Genomic DNA, 17,483 nt, shown 5'->3' with positions numbered 1-17,483 from the left:
ATGCTGTGGATGCAGACACACCACACTACCAGTGTACACCAATGTAATTTCCCTACTTCCATACTGCAAGTTATCCTGATTGTGAAATGTTTTAAAATCCATTCTTAAAATGCCATCCGTCAGGGCTCAGTGCATGTATTTGTGCCATCTTTACTTTTAAAAAAAATGCAGTGTCAAATAAAGAGATTCAGAAACTAGAATAAACTAGACAGCAAAGAAAAGCCGCCCCACACAAAATCCTCTACATTACCCAGTTTTACTTACAACATAACCCATTTTTTTCCTGTTGGTACTATCACTCCTGACAGTTTTTTGAGGGTAACAATCCTATTTTTGCTTTATGCTCATTTATCACACACACACCCATCAGAACAACATGCCCTGACCATAAGGGAGATGTTATGGTAAGGCAAGTAATTACACAGCCACAGAAGTTCAAAAATCCATGTGCTAGAATAAAGGATCTTGACAGCTTTAAAGTAATCTACACTACTTTAACACAAACCTGGAGGATTAAAGATGACTATATCATCTAACAACTTGGACATTTCTTGTTCTAAAACTGCAAGAGTTATCTTTCCGCTTTGTTCCAAGGTGCTGAGAAATTGAACCACCTGACGAATGTATGCTCGGCACTTCAGTGTTGCATCCTGTTAATCAAAATTAGAACAAATTAGAAAAAAAAGCAATCACACCTACAGTTCCTTCCACACTCTACATATAATATACAAAAGAACATTGCAAATGACAGGAACAGCTTAGAGACAATGCAAAACCAATTGAACTTACAAGGTGGATGTGACTATCCGAAGCTGTGCCAAACCCTGCTGAGATTTTCAGGAGCTTCACTATCAGTTCAGCTGCAGCATCCTTCGCAAGGATGACAGAGGGAGGGTAATGGCTGTTACAATAGCTGATGATGCTTTGGTAAGAAGAAATGCCCACAAGTTGCCAAGGAAGGGAGCTGGTCTGTCCGAGAAGATTTATGAGTGGTGATTCCTGAAGATTTAAAGACATAAGCCTAAGGTCCACTTTCTGTTCTGTTTTAAACTAAATATTCAGAATACCCAATAATAATTACAGAATACCCAATAATAGAAGTAAGCTCAGACTCCAAAATTCAAGTAGACAAAGCAAAAATCCCCAGAAATAGATGTTTACTGAGAGTGGGCTGAAAAGCAACTCCTTATTCAAGCAGCAAGCCAACATACATATGATACCTCCAGCATTCATGTAACAGTATTTAGACTGCTGTAGCAGCTATAACCAAGCACTGCAGTCAGAGAGCCATTAATATGCAATATATAAACATGTAAATACAATTAGAAAGAAATGGAAAACCTGCAAGGTAAAGCTTCTTCCGGGTTTGTTTTTCAAAAAAAAGAAAAACAAAAAAACGTTCAGAGTTCACAGCAGAACCAGGGACAGAAGCCAGGTCCTTTGATTTTCCATTCAGTGAATCATCTGCTAAGTTGGGGACCTCCTCAATAGCTTATTCCTATAAAAAGGGTTTCCTTTTATTAAGAATAGTACAGCAACCTACAGTGTCCACAATTGACACAGCCAGTGCAAGTATGCAGACAAAAGTCTGTTGAAAAGCAGACTCTACCCTTAGCTACTGCCATCTTCCTCTCAAGGGTTCTTCTAGGTCTGCAATACAAAAAAGCACCACCTGAATACTAAAGAGCATTAAATTTCTACAGGCTATAGACTGAGTAAATACTGAAACTGTGCTGACAGACAGACTAACTCTCTGAAGTAATCTCTGCCCAATAACACATCAGAAGCGGATAGTGACAAGCTGGAAAACATGAACAAGCACAGTAAGATACAGAGCCAGGCGTAAGCTTTTTGCAAGTTAAAAGATTCTTTACCGCCCCTCCAGCCCTCTGTGTGTGCTGCTCTGAAAGATAAGCAAACCGCAGCTCAGGTTAACTTGACTGGCCATGGCAGAGTAAACGTGGTTCAGTCTCCTGACCCACAGCACTGCAGGTGCTATAGGCATGGATGCCACACAAAGCTGCTCCTGCACTTACTTCAGCAGACTGCCTGAACCAAAGCAGACTGACACGAGACACCCATTCTCACTCAGCCTTTCAGAAAAAGCTTCACCTTAAGATATATATATATAATATTGTACACATATATGTGCATGCTGTATAGACAAATACATAAATTCTTGCTAGTGTTACTTCCATTTCTTATGTGTGTATACCTAAGGCTCTATAAAGCTAGGAAAGACAGAAGGAAAGAGACATTTTAATTCAAGATTTTTCACACAGCTTATACAGAATGCCTCACATAAGGATTTAGTCTGAGCTACCTCTGGCTTGGGGTAGTTTACCCAGGCAGGAAACACTTCTGAGTTAATAATTCTGCAAGTAAGGAAGAAGTCATAGCCTGTCTCCTTTCCAGCCAAGGATTATTCTTCTTCAAAGAGAGACAGGCACAAACCTTTTCAAAAATTACCTCTTTGCCTATAAGTTGTTCCTCCTTTGCCAACAGGACCATCATATACAGCAAACAGACAATCATGTTGTGAGTCTGAGGGTTGGGGTTGGGACTCCAGGCATCAGAGAGGACACTGACCCAGTTTATTTCACATAAAACATAACCCAGGAACAAGAAACAACTCTTGGGGCTGCCTCTTTCAACCTAGGATGGAGAAAGAGAAGAAAAGAGCCACATAAAACAGTGTAAGATTTAAGTACATTTGCACTTCTCAGCTCCTTGTCCAACCATAAAAACCACAGCAGCATTTTAGGTCAGGGGAGTAGACAGACACCAGTTCCATATCACTTTACTCCCCACCAGGAGAGCTGCACACACAACTTTCTAAGTCTCCGAAACAACCAACACAACATACAAACTATGGCAAAATAAGGAATCTGGTATAAACTTAGTTGCATGATTGCAACTTCTCTTCACTGTAAGGAACACTGAGAAGCTCTGAGCCAATTTAGAATTGCATGAAGAACCCATCCCAAACAGATAAGCAGTAACTCCTTCAGCACTTCCCCACCTTACCACAGTTTTATGTTGTCTCAGATGACTTGGAAAGAAGAACATGACCAAGGTAAAATACAAGCTTTCTATATATCAACCACAGCAGTGACAGAGTACAAAGACTGCCAGCTTTACAGCTCCCCACAACCTTGTATAAAACTCAATAGCACTCCTTCACAAATATCACAAAACACCAAGTGAGTAGCTGTGAATGCTACAATAAACTTCAAAAGCTTACTTCTTAAAGAACTGTATCCAGTTATTAAAAGCTCTCCAGTCATTTCCAAGTGGAACACAGTTCACGAACTTAATTCAACTGATGCTATGTACTCACTTTAAAGAACTCCTCCATAAGCATCTGGTCTGGATGCATTTCCTTCCATGGAAGCTTTTTGAACTCAGTATGGAAAGTATAGAGAATAAACTCAGGCATTTTGGGGGCTGTGCAACATTCACAGTAATACATTAGATGTAGCCAGAGAGCTCCATGGTGGCTTGGCAACAGCTTATCTAGATCCAAAGAAAACAGTCAAATTAACAACAGAAAAAGTTAAGAAGCACATTCCAACTTTGAAGGTGAAAAACCATAAGCACAAGTTACACCAAAGTACATGCACAAAAAAAATACACTTTTTTTTTTTAAGCTTTTCATGTTTGTTTTGTATTTTCTGTTGTTGTTGCTTGTTCCCTCCCCCTAAATTGACAAGCCAGGCAGCTTGTAATTTCCCTTACTCATTCTTTTGAGCAGCTGCTGGACAGTAATCTGAAGTTATAAAATATTCCTTCCATATAGAACTTCACTGTTTTTATATTTGTGGTTGTGTATGTGAGATTTTTTTGATTTAATCTCACAAGTCTGGAAGCTTATCAAATGCCTGATGTTATTTTTATGCATTTATTTCTACAACTAAGCTTGCATCCAGCCCATCACTAAAAGTTGAGGCATTTGTGAAATTAATTTTTTCCATTCTTATGTCTAAGTACACATTAGACAAAATAAGCAATGCTAAATATTGGTTAAAAATGATTGGATGTGGAGATTAAATTACCCCAAGACTACCTGCTGAGACACCCACACTGGTCATTGTGACATGCTACTATTGTGTATTTTGTACAGGAAGCAAGACCTGGAGTGGAGTCATGCACTTTTCATGACAGCTCATTTTGTTTCACTTTCATTCATATACATGAATATCTATCAGATGATAAAGTTAATTAACCACATTCTCTGCCCTTGCCAAGAAAAAAAAGCTGTCTTTTAAGGATGAAAGAATATACATGCTAATGGTACCATTACAGTGATCATCTTAGCTAAAAGTTCATAACAAACAAAATCTCCTCACATCCCATGTCTTAACAGAAAAATATTTTTTGATCTGATAAAAGAGAAAGTGCCACTACATTAAAACAACACCAACTTCACCTACCTTTAAAGCTCTCATGCAAAAGTTTGATGCAATCTGTAAACAAACGGACCACGCTGGATGCTACAGGAGTGTCACTCTCTAACCAAGGGTAGCAGGGCTGGTTACTTAAAAGAAGCAGGAGTGAAACAACAAAAGTTTCAGTGCCATGCTACCAGGTATCATAAACAAGTAGATGATTTAAATATTCTAAAGAACAGGAGCTCAATATAGTACAGGTATCAACAGTCCTTTCACTCAAACTGAACTCTCTAGGCATGTTCTTCTTTAAAATAGGTGCATATGTTAATGTCGTCACAGTGAAAATCCATGATTATTATCATGGTTATATCATGATTAAATAACCATTTAATAAGCAGAGATTACTTGTTTAGGATTTTATAACTGAATTAATTTCCAAATTAATTTCCAAATGACGGCACACACCACCAGCAGTAAACCTTCTAATTAAATACTGGAGATGTGCTCAGAGCTCAAAAAGCTTTTGGCTTCAAAAGAAAGTCAAATTTAAGTGCATAACACTACAAAATAACCCTCCATGTGAAAACAGAAGTACACAGGATAGTAGATCAACATAGGACTGATTTGCCCATGGTTTGTTTACACAGCACTGACATTTGAGGTTGTATTAGTACGTTTTGTTTAAAATAACGGACTGGTGGTATTAAATAAGTGAAGAAAATAAAATCAAATTTGAGCGTGTCTTCAGAACTCATAGCAATCCATATTTTTCTCATCTCTGCTTCCTGACGACTGTCAGGCATTATTTCTTGAACCTAAAACAGTTATTCAACCAAGGTCTTGTAAAATTTCCTTAGGGAACTGATGAATTAGTCGCATAATTGTTAATATGACACACACATAACTATTTAAATGGAAAGTCACAATACAATTATGAGTTAGAAGAAAAATCACATAAGACACATCTCACAGGGCTAGCGTTCTTTAACGAAAAATCATTTTATTTTGAAATGCCATGTATACCTTGCATCTTCCTTGTCTAAGACCAGTATCCATGGTTTAAAGAGTCCAGCAATGACTGAATACAAGGACTGCAATGCTAGAAGAAAACAACGCAAAGAAGTTGACATCTCAAATTAGCAACACTGAGCAAGTTAATTTTCTGAACTGGGATTAAATCTACTCTGCTTAGTCCAACTTTAAATCAGTTCTTCATGGTAAAATAAAAGTTTGACATACAATATGCTTGTTAGTATCTTTGATTAATTGTTTTAATAACAATCATGATCATTTTGCATTTAGATGTTTTATTAATATTACCTTAACACATTTTTTGGATTGCAGATGTAGTAATTATTCACACTTTAAAGCTCCATATACTAAAATAAAAGTTGCTTAGGCAATTTTCTCCAAATTAAAATGATGCCATGATGAAATTCAGTAGTCCCTTGTTCCCAAACCTGTGCTCAGTGCAGAAGACCATCTTTCTCTGAAGAAAGTAAGATCTCTCCATAAAATAACTCAAAAGCAAAGTCTGGATTGGGAAATGAAAACAAGCTTCCACCAACAAATATAAAAAAGGAGGAAGTTCCACATGGCCACAGAGTAGACACATACATAACTTGTCCATATTTTAACACTGTCATCATTATATAAATACAGAGCAAATTAAACTTGCTCAACCCAAACCATTCTATGTTTCTATGAAATGGTCTTTAACAGGAGAAATTAAGCACTCAGTTTAAGTCCTTTGCTTATTAGGCACATTACCTGCTAAAATTTTGTTACTGCCAACATGCTCTTGGGCTAAATTGACAACTTCAGTTTCAATGAGCCGTTTAACAAGGTACTCCAGAAATGTATTCATTTCAGCCACATAAGTACTCCATTTTGAAAACAGGCCAAAGGTCCTGAAGTCCACTGAAGCCAGACGGAGTTTGCAGAAAGAGGTGGAAAGCCATTCTATTGTCTCTCTAACCTGAAGAAAGAAACTATCAATCAGATAAAGAAAGACTGTACAGCAGTGTTATTTGTCACTGGTGGGCACGTATTTCAGCTGCAGAACACAGCAAATCAACCAGAAAGGCATCCACCTGCTCTTCAGAGAGGAGAATTTCTGCAGACTCCCGCAGTACAGAACTTTCAGTACAATCATTTGTCTTGAAGCTTCCCTGCTCAGTCACCGATGAACCACATCCCAAAGCTTTAAGCGATGCCTTCCAACATTCAGGGCTTAGAAGCTGCTCTGAAGAGCCTTAGGAGAAAGAGAAGGGAATACATTTGTGAAAAATCAAAAGGATATTAAACCTGTTCTCATTTTAAGTCAGGAAAGGTTGAAATTAGAGCTTCCTACCACATTAAAAAAAATTAGTTACGGCATGAGTTTGAAAGCTCCAGTTTAAGGGTGAGCAATCTCTAATTCCCTAGCAAAAGTAATTTCACATTCCCATTTGGCTTCCACATGCTTTCTTCTTAGGAAAGAAAAAAGTTTAGATCATTCTATATTTGTTACTGTCTAACACTACTGCATCAACTTCATGTTTTTAAGCCAGAAAAGTTATGTACAAAAGGTCTAGTATGCATCAGTTCGGATACTCACTTTGCACGAACAACCTTAGAAAATCACTATAGTGATCAGGAAACTGATACTGGAGAAGGTTAGTCCAATGTTTGCAGAAGATATTAAATGGCATCAAAATATCTTCCTCAGGTTCAAGGCCGCATGCATTGAGAGCCAAGTGAATAGATTCCAGAAGCCTGGTACGTTCAGATAGAGGTGGCTTAGTAACACTTAACCATTGCGTAAGGTCAAACTAGAACAGAGGACATGAAGCATTTGTAAGTAGAAGCTTTAATGGCCACAACACCTTCAGGAGAAGGGAGAAACTGTCAGGTGAAAGTGCCTCCCTAAGATTTTGTGTACTTAAGTAAAGCCTAAAAAAATTAAATAATCTCACTAACCCTAGCCCAAAACCAATGTAATTCTCTCTAAAGGTTATATACTACATAAATCCCTAAACGTATGAAATAATTTTTAATCAGAGGTTCCCTAATTCATAAAAATGCATGTGAGCTTCTATGCTTCAGTACCACCACCAAACACTTAAAGGCATTAGACTGGGGTAGTCTCTGCAGCCCCTAAATTTTCATATGGAGATGCAAAGCTTTTGTAGCCTCCAGGCCATCTGTTCAGAACAAGGGCAGCAGGGACAACATTGATTTTTGCTATTAAGGACAGTTCAGAGTCATGCCCAAACCAGACCACCTGCTATTCACAGCTGTCAAGCCCAGTCCCTGAATAATGAATGCAGAGAATCAGGACAATATCCAAGTCTAAGTGTAGTAGTAATTTCTCCACAGGTAGACAATATCATGCAGCCCTGATACAATAGAAGTGCAAATAATTTGCTCTTACCTAATACTATGCATTTAAAGATTACATTTGTGGCACTCTTGTCATTCCCAGCTAACAGAGGTGGAAGATTCAGTCGCTGTCCCTGTTTTGGATAACTTGTTTTTAAGATAGCTGATATTCACTATTTCAATGAACGTCTCCACAGAGATATCAGGCAGAAAGTCTGAAAGAGCCTCGTAAAGAGCCTGCTTTGACTTCAACTTAAGAGTGTACTGAAGAGGAAGCCCTAGGAAGCACACACTATGTGGGAAATGGTAATTCAAGCTTTCCATTTGATTTTCCCCTCTAGTCCTTCTTCAGCTTAAACATAACAAACAGCATTTAGTACGAGCAACGTTGATTAATAAAACCTGTCAATGTTATTTTGAAGTATCAGGTTTGTATCTTTCTTCCACAGCTTAAAGGCGCAGTCATTAAGGGAAATAACATCCACATAAGCTACTCACAGAACAGAAAGTATCTGTGAGTATTTTACCTTTGTCAACAGCATGAAGACAACATCGCTGTTATCCTCACTCAGAAAGGCCACAACTTTTTCATATAAAGTCACAAACTCATCAGGAGAGGCAACAGGAGTGAAGTAAGGAGAAAGAAGTGTACAGAGCCTTCGATTCTGCAGGATCGTCTGGAGGAGACGTTTGCACTCTGACTTGGTCCCACTGATGAACACCTGAGGAAATCAGAAATAATGAGAAAAGTGGTCCAGTATGAGTCTACTGAAAAAAAACACTCCAAAACTTTTTGTTGAGATAAACACAACTGTATGTGTTTTGTTTTTAAAAAAGCAAAAAAGGCAGACCGTATGAGATCAGCTTCAGCTAAATACTACTTTTACACAAAATATTATTGTAAAATAAGCGTGTTTCCCTAGCACACTGAAGAACAGCACTTGCGACCACACACATCGCGTAGAAATAGGCTAAAATCCAATTTTTCTGGCTAACAACAGAAAGTGAAGCCAGACTTCAGTAGCCCTGTCTGATATTAGTGAAAATTTAATCAGAACTATGGCTATGGAAAGCTCTTCTGCACCCCGGCTGTCAGACTGGGACAGGACTTCAGGACAGCTGGACATGGGGAAACCTGCATCTAATAGATCAAAATAAATACCTGGACACAAAGCAGAGGCTAATGATTTTTCCTCAGAGCATCCACGTAATGTGACCCCCACAGCAAACGCTACCACGAACAAGGAGCTCGTTATTTTCTCTACCAGAAACATTCTGGCCAACTCACTACACAAAGGATATCGCAAGGCTTTAGAAGAGAGGTGACTAAACACAGAGGTTGACACGATACATGTAAGCTAGAACGTGATCAATAATAAACATATGCCAAAACAACTTTTTATATACTGCACCAAACTTCACACAATCCCCCAAAAATCCAGCCTACTTCAGCACTTGATACACACAGAGTATTCCAGTGTTGAGCAGGCATCTCAGAGCAACAGTTTTAATTTTGCTCATATGCAAGCTTAAACTCTCCTATATGCTGTGTATATTATACAATTAGCTGAGGAAAAGAATGGGATAGAAACTTCAAAGTTAATTTTCAAACTTTCTAAAGATTTTAAACCCTCAATATCAGCAGAGAACTGGGGTAAGCGCTAACGCATACGATGCTAGAGAATAAACTTACTTGGCCGAGAATTTCAATGCATGAAGTGAAGAACTGCCTCGTGGGAGGATTGCGTTGAGTTTCATCACACACATATTCTACTACTATAAAAAACAAACTAATTCCAACTTTCTTAATTGCAGGCATAGGCTGCACCTTGTAGATATTTATTAATGCCCTGCAAAACAAAAGATTAAGTTTACATATGGAAAATAATTATGATACTAATGAAAGGCTTCTTGTCCATACATAGCATTAAGATAAATGTATCTGGGTTACATGATAATTAAGAGTGGTTTCACAGAATGGCTGAGGTTGGAAGGGACCTCTAGTGGTCATCTGGTCCAACCCCTGCTCAAGCAGGGACTCCTAGCGCAGGCTGCCCAGGATCACGTCCAGGCAGGTTTTGATGCTTAGACAGCATCTCCTGTTTCAGTTCGTATCATTGCCTCTTGTCCTTTCACTACGCACCACCTCATTTTACTGGGAAGACTCAGTGATTTTGCTTGAATTCTTTGATTAATGTTCTCTTGCATATTGCCAAATAAATGTTTGAGGTCAAATCAAACCCCATCTTCACTGAGTCTGAATTAAAACATCTGAAGAACATGCAGTTCCACAGATATAAATCCCAATAGCGAGCTCATCTACAGAATTTTTCAGATTAATGATCAAGAATGAATGTGTAGAAATAATAATCAAATACTTTACCATACAGGATGTACTCTACAAGTTTTTGGGTTTTTTTGCCTTTTTTTTTTTTTTTTTTTTTGCTTGTTTCCTTGTTTTAAGTTGTGTTTGGTTTCCTAGCTGAAATCTAGAAGATCAAGAAAAATGGTGTTGCAAAACTGGATCTCTGGGATGAACTTTAGAAGTCCTTCAAGAGATGGTAACTCCTGGACTAATCCACTCATTCACACAAAAATTCTGATCTAATAGTCCTCTTCCGGTACAGGATTTCATTCCACATATTGAAACGCTACTTCAAATCATAGTTTTCCATTACAGAACTATGTACTCCTACAGAGGAGACACATATTAAAAACATCTCCTTTAGCTTATGGCTGAAACAGCTGTTACAGTTTTGCCATTTTTTAAGCTTAACACAGCATCCCTATCTTCACTTGATCTGCTCTTGCACATTTAAAATGGGTATTCTAATGCTGAGAACAAAAAAATCAAAATAGAGAACACGTGTGCCCTGTTAAGGCTGAATGACCAGCAGTTAGCTCTTCTGATAGTGTATAGAGTTACTCCTTCAGAGATCTGCCATAAACATGTAGGTCTCAGGGTTCCAGCTCTGTTGTTGACCCAGGCTGATAAAACTATGAAAAACACACAAATAGGTTCCATATTTTACCTCTAATATATAGGAAAAGAAATATAAAACATCACTACCTAAAGCAGTGTCTGAACAACCTACGTTATAAAATTTTCCACATGTACTGCTGCTTCCACAACACCCAGAGAAGGTGGCTTCGTAGCTTCTGCTTGCAGCTGTCTCACTTCCTTACGCAAAGCATGAAGCTGCTGGCTCACTGCTTCATTTTTATGTTTCCCTTCAAACTAAATGACAAAAAAGACACATGCTCATTTCAGAATAGAATCTTTTACCAAAATTCTTCAATATTGCACATAATTGTAAAAATGAAGCAGAGCACACTAGGAGAACGAGATGTATAACGTTTTCCCCTGATAGTTTGATCAAGTTCAGTGCATACAGCCCAAGCACACATCCTTATGGCACGCTAACATAATCCTTACCTTTGTAATAAGGCTTTTAATCCACACACACTGACAGGATCCAGAAATTCACATACCAAATGACATGGGAATTTTGCTATGAACATTTTCAGTTTTATTCCTACTAGTGTGCATACTGCTACACTCACGTATTGGGAAATAGTTTAGCACAAATGCTACAAGTAATTCAAAACTTTAAATAATTTATTCTTCAGCTGTTGATCTGCATCTCCTTTACAGAATTACATATTAAGTACTTCAGGAATTTTTTTTCTTTTTAGAACTTAATTTATTTTTAAAGGTTTACGGCAGCACTTCACCAAATAAGTCCACTCTTGTAACCATTCGATCACTTCATTTTCATTAACCACGGCCCAAAACAGGAGTGATGTCACGCCTCTAACCTGGATTGTCAGAAGAGCCGCTCCCTGGCAGCCTTTATTTGAAGTTCCCCGGCACTCCAAATGGAGGGTGATCTGCTCTTCCCGATTGACATACAGCTTAGGTATAGTATCCAATATTTCACTGTTGAGAGCAACATGTTGGGATTCCCAAAGAGCTGCAGTTCTGAAATGCATTTATTAATCTTTATTAATAGTAATACTACGAATTTAAATGCAAGAGCCGAGACTTCACTTTAATGTGCTGTACAGACTCATTGACACTTCTCTAGGAAACAGTAACTCCATTTCATAATCTTTTAACTTCAAAGTGATAGCTCCTCAAAGCAGTAACAGAAATAACTTGAAGAAGAACAAAACTAATAAAGTTTGTGTAAGATTTTTTTTTTTTTAATTATTCCCTATGACACCCTGAAAGGAAATTAAATAGATTACCCACTACAGGAGATGCAATTTTCCACCAGACAAAATAAGATATATTCAGTCAACAGGATAAGCCCAGCTGAAACTGCTCCTGGAATCATTTAGACACATCCCTTCTTGGGTTTAACAAGGATTTTGTATTTATCTTCAATAATATTACTAAATTACTACATTGGGTGAGAATACACCCATCACCTGTGTTTGACACTTCAAAAATATTTGATCTGAGATCTCTTACAGTACTATTAATAAACAAAGTTTCTTCTCTTTTATACACAAACTTAACAGCTCCAGAAGTCATGTTTCTCTCTGAAGGGTTTCAGTGTTTCATATTATCATCACTAAATTAGTGCAAAAGGGTTAACTAATTGTCAACAAGTCTAGGGTAACAGGAAGCATTATTTTAATGACAAATGACAAAAGAAACTGTAGCTGTTAGATATCAGCTGAAGCAATCCTAGGTCATTAAATAAGACTTGCATAGCCAGTTAAAGGACTGAAATAACAAATGACATGATAGCCAAGAAAAGAAAACAAAAAAAAAGGGCCAAGAGAAAGGAGTCAAGCATTGCCAGTCTTGTGCTAACAACATCAATAAGGCTGCTGTAAAGGGCACCTGAAGACACTGTTAGACACTAGGGAGGCAAAGGGACAACAGCTAAGTCTTACTTGGCGTGTCGCTGCAAGACATTAAGGTCTGTGCGTGTGAGCTGAATTGCTTCTTTCTGACTGATCAGACTGGCAGAGGAAATAACTGGCACAGGAGCTTTCATCAGCTGGAGCGGAAGAGGGGGCTTGGGAGTATCAAACTTCTTCAAATTATTCATTATCCTCTCTTTGGCTAGAAAAGAAAGCAGAAATAAGTTATGTTGCTAAGAAAACTTTAGAATAAATTCAAGGAAATATTTCATTCAGTGTTTTTTTTTAAATCATATGAAATATTTTTAGGAGACATTCTCAAGACTCCTCCCCTTTTATAATCATTTAACTAACCCTTTTTTTGTTGTTGACAAAGTTTATTTCACACAGCTAATTTTCGTGGCCTGCTCCATCACACACCATTAGGATCCAAGGTGCCACAGTTTACCTTTTTCCCCCCCCACCCACTCCTACCTTCCAGCTTTTCTGTTTTCCTCTTATCACCTCCTTTATTCTCCTCACCTGACAGAGGTTCCTAGTTCCTCCTAAGCCAAATTCATCTTCTTTTGCTAAAATTCATCCTCATCTCTAGTCTTGTCAGATCCAAATCCTTCCCAAAGCACAATCTCTTTCCAGGTCAGATCTTTTCCTGCTAATTCCCACTCATTTTTTTTGCCTAAACAGTACAAATTCACCCATAAAAATATCCTAGTTTCCTTCTATTTCCTTCCCTCACTCCCCTTTTAATCAGCCCACCAAGAATCTCTCTCACATCCTTAATGTATGTACCATGATTATTATCCCCTTCATAGGCTAGAACACCCCTTTCACTGTGCCAGAACTCCAAGTAAACAACAAGGAAATGTACTAGTAACAAAAAAAACGAGAGAATCTTTCTGGTTTTAGTTAGTGTTTTTTGCCTTTGCTTGCAACTGTCTTTATCTACACATTAGGAAAATTCAACCTGTCTGATACGTGCTCCGTGTGGAACAATCCTTGCAGAGCCCACTCACAAAGCTCTAGGCACCGCATGATGTGGTTCTGTGATGTGTCATGCTTTAAACCAGGAACCATGATAGCCTCATATATGAGCATTTCATTTAGAACACTATGAAAATTGTGTAAAATACTGTACCAATAGAAACCAAGCTGTATTAATGATGTGAGTGAAAATGTTATGTTTTTTAAGAAACCAGGGTATCATTAATATTATTCTTATCTCTTACCTGACAAAGGATTGGTGAAATCTGTTTGCCCTGCAGAAATACTAGCTGTTGTATGTGATTCAAGTTGAGACCGCATCCAAAGGTTTATAGCTTCCTGAAACTCATGGTGGATGAGTTCAACATTGACATACTCCATCCACAAGTCCTAAAGTGTAGAAGAATTAATCATTACAGTTTTGGTTATTACCATATATCATGCATCCATCCCAGTAGCTAGGGAGCTAAATAACTAAAACTAGACCCTGCAGTTTAAAGTTACATGAAAACACTATGAAGAAAAAAACTCAACTGAAGAAAACTGCTGCAGAATTTTTATCACATAGACAAGCCACTGAAAAGTGTTCATGACACTTCAAGAAGAAATCTGACAAACACGCATAGTATAATTACTAACAAATTAAAGAACAGGTAGGGATGATTACGATTCATTTCCTGAAAAAGGAACACAGAGGAAACGAAAATTGTTTAAATCATAGCACAATTTTACAGCCCACTTTAACAAATGAAGTGAATTTAGATCCCATGTTGCCAGTGTCATTAGTACTTCACCTGTTGATTCTGCATGATTTTAGCAAGTCTATGCGCATCATATTGCTTCGGTAAAGAAGGAATGTATGTGTTTCCTTTCTGAAAGCTCTCTTCTTCCAACCACAAAACAAAAACATTACAAAGCCTGAGAAGAAAAACAAAACAGGGAAAAAAAATCAGTCAATACTTATTTTAATTGTATGCACATGCACAGCATACAGAGTAGTCTTATTCCGGGGTTTAAAGTTAAGGCAACAAATCATGCTACACATTGACACAGTGGAAAATTCAGACTTCTCAGATGCTTTGTGATTAGTTTACTAAGTGTCATTTCAAGGATGAGCAGTGGAAACTACTTACAAATACATTAAGTGCAATAATGAAGAGTAACAGGAAAAATTGTGAAGAGGAAGATGTTTATTCTGAAGTCACACACAACCCAGGACCAGAACTATGTGTTCGGGAATCACATCCATAACCCCATAAGACCAAAGAAGAAAAAAAATTATAGATATTTCAGCAATCACACCAGGACTTGCCTAGGAAGCCTGCTCTGAAAGTTTACACCTGAGCTGAGTTACATCTTCCAATTCTTTTCAGACTCAAATTCACACCTAGTTTATTCCCATTTCTTCCTCTTCTAACATACTTCTTCTTAACATACTACTTCATTCACTGGCATCATTCTACCAAGGCCTATCCATTTTTTTAGCCATAGAATCCAAGTTTTCTTGACTGAATCCAGAGGAGTACTAGAATGTCACCAAATCTTTGCACTGTAGGAGTTTGCTTGTGATATTTAATACCGTTTTCGGTATCAATCCACTGATGAGAAAATGGAACTAGTTCAGTTCCAAGCATGAGCCCTGATGAACTCACATAGTATTTTCCCTTCTGTCCAGGTGGCCATTAAACTTTCTAAGTGTAAGATTTTCCTGGCTGTAGAATCCTATGGTTTTAAGAGGGAGTGTGGAAATCCTTTGTGTCTGGACTTTCTTAGAAACTAACGTTACAAATATTTCTGAAGGTAGACTTCTCAAAACTAGAAGTCTGCCTAAACAAATATGGACTTCTGAACAACATAGTCATGGTTTCATCATGTGAGAGATTCATGTCTCCTAGAAACAACCTACTTGACACTGCTTACAGAAATGAGAATTCCTCAGCTGAGTTGCAGTAACTGGCCACAAACATCTCCACAGGCTACTCCAGCATGAGGAGAGACTTTTCACTAAGGTTTTGATTAAGTAGATGTACCATGTACCTCTTTCCACCTAGCACACAATATATTTATTGCAGCTCAGCTTTAGCACACTGAGTAAACTGCACTAACTGAATCATGAGCTGAAGTCCCTATTGACTTCCCTGCTGTATTCAGATGTAAACTGGGGTCCCAGTCTATGCCAAACAGATACATATGCAAAGCATTACTTATAGCTGCTACTTTTATGTACAAGTGTGTACTTGTATGTACAAGACTACGAATGTGTCTATACAACTATTTTAACAGCATTAATTTAAAAAAATATAATTTAATTTAAATTTTTAAAAATTTTTTTTTTAATTTTTTTAAATCTAATTTAAAAAAAATATGTATCTCTCCCCTAAGGAGAGCGACAACTCAACAACGTTTAATTTTTAGTAGTAAAGTCAACCTCCTTAAACAAAACAACTTGTATCAGAGGAACAGATATGACCATGACTAGGTATATAACAAGTGCTTAGGTACATCTAGGTCAGCCAAGAGTCACATCCCTTCACATCTCCCATGGCTAAGACTGGTAGCACAGCAGTCTAGTAGCTCAGCTGGTTGTCTTGAATAAGGCTGAACTGGGCAGGAGTTCTTTACCTGACAAGTTCCTTATGCAATTCCGGTGAAGTCAGGTAATCTGATGAGCAGCTTGCCTTCTCCAGTGATCTTTCGCTGCCTTCTGCAGGACTCTCCACTTTAAGAGCCTTACTGGCAGCATGGTGGAAGTCTGCTACCTCTATTAAGCGCTGCTTCATTTCATTTAATAAGTTAATATGAGCTGCACTCTGGAAAAATCGTCTTCCAATACAACCATCTACAGGTAATCTAAAAAAGAACAAAACAGCAAAACAAAGTCTTGTTGCAAGTGTCAGATCAGAATGTCTGCAAATGAGCTGACTTTGGAGAAGTTACCAATACCTACTGCTTTCAGCTGAGCTCTCAGTGTGAAGCAATTAAACACATTTAAAGGGCAAGCATATTAGTGCTTGCTATTTTTCCTGAAGCCTTCATGATCAGACTCACCCATATTGTGGTCCTGGTCGGTGAAGGTAAAGCAGAAAGAATTTTTGCCAGATTAGTGGCATGAGAGGGTGATCAGCAGGTGTAGCAAGGGCCTGGTGAGCCCAGCGGTAAATCATTAGCCTCTGAAGGGAAGGTACAATGGGCAGCTTCAACTGGATCTGGGCTTTCTGCAAAAACAATGTTTTCAGTCAGGTGCCCTGCTGTTGCAGTTTCCTGTAACAGGCCATCACATCCTAACCCAACAGATCAGCACAGCATGAAAATTCAGCAGTTACAAGGCAGAAAACTTCAGATCCATTCATGTATCTGTTAAAGGTCTTAGAGGAAATCTACCCAACTAACAGTTACGTTGGACAGCTACTAGAGAGCAGTGCTACACCTCTGACACTTAAAAAAAATAACACAAATAGAGGGATCACTGTGATGCAAACCCAACATAAGCACGGTTGGTGTTACAGTTCTTCCTCAAAGAGGTATATGCTTCTTTAAGCTTCCAGAAGGTGGTGTTAGAGAACAAGGCAGCAGCAGTGAAGTACATGGCATGTTCCAAACACTAAAAATAAGTCATAAGCTACATGAGGAAGTGGAGTCCTACATCATGCTACCAATTTTAGCAATTTTCCACACTATGTTCTACACAGCCCTACTTAACATCTAAAACTAATGTGAAGAAAGAATACAGAAAGAAAAGCTTTTTTTTTTTTTCTGCAAAAACAGAACAAAGGCAGTGCAATGTACGAAAGCAGAACACTATTAGCAACACAGAATGCTAACTCCATAAACTAAATCACAGGGAACTCATAGACCAAATCCCCATGGACT

The 17,483-nt window shown here is 38.1% G+C and overlaps 1 protein-coding gene across 1 annotated transcript in view; it reads right to left on the bottom strand.

Moving 5' to 3' along the window:
* The window catches only part of EPG5 (ectopic P-granules 5 autophagy tethering factor), a 51,148-nt gene that overhangs the window by 9,016 nt on the left and 24,649 nt on the right, over nucleotides 1-17,483 (bottom strand). Inside the window, exons 22-39 of the mRNA XM_035559998.2 lie at nucleotides 16,662-16,828; nucleotides 16,236-16,463; nucleotides 14,408-14,531; nucleotides 13,859-14,003; nucleotides 12,663-12,834; nucleotides 11,574-11,736; nucleotides 10,850-10,992; nucleotides 9,448-9,604; nucleotides 8,282-8,476; nucleotides 6,991-7,204; nucleotides 6,485-6,645; nucleotides 6,162-6,369; nucleotides 5,415-5,490; nucleotides 4,434-4,537; nucleotides 3,341-3,516; nucleotides 2,470-2,655; nucleotides 790-999; nucleotides 506-650 (exon numbers count right to left, since the gene is read on the bottom strand). Of these exons, the coding sequence (XP_035415891.1) occupies nucleotides 506-650; nucleotides 790-999; nucleotides 2,470-2,655; nucleotides 3,341-3,516; nucleotides 4,434-4,537; nucleotides 5,415-5,490; nucleotides 6,162-6,369; nucleotides 6,485-6,645; nucleotides 6,991-7,204; nucleotides 8,282-8,476; nucleotides 9,448-9,604; nucleotides 10,850-10,992; nucleotides 11,574-11,736; nucleotides 12,663-12,834; nucleotides 13,859-14,003; nucleotides 14,408-14,531; nucleotides 16,236-16,463; nucleotides 16,662-16,828 (2,974 nt within the window). The remainder of the gene's footprint in view (nucleotides 1-505; nucleotides 651-789; nucleotides 1,000-2,469; nucleotides 2,656-3,340; nucleotides 3,517-4,433; nucleotides 4,538-5,414; nucleotides 5,491-6,161; nucleotides 6,370-6,484; nucleotides 6,646-6,990; nucleotides 7,205-8,281; nucleotides 8,477-9,447; nucleotides 9,605-10,849; nucleotides 10,993-11,573; nucleotides 11,737-12,662; nucleotides 12,835-13,858; nucleotides 14,004-14,407; nucleotides 14,532-16,235; nucleotides 16,464-16,661; nucleotides 16,829-17,483) is intronic.

The sequence above is a fragment of the Cygnus atratus genome, chromosome Z (genome assembly GCF_013377495.2).
Source record: "Cygnus atratus isolate AKBS03 ecotype Queensland, Australia chromosome Z, CAtr_DNAZoo_HiC_assembly, whole genome shotgun sequence".
NCBI lineage: Eukaryota > Metazoa > Chordata > Aves > Anseriformes > Anatidae > Cygnus > Cygnus atratus.
Note: the sequence above shows the minus strand (reverse complement) of the source record. Positions and strands in the feature narration are given on the sequence as shown.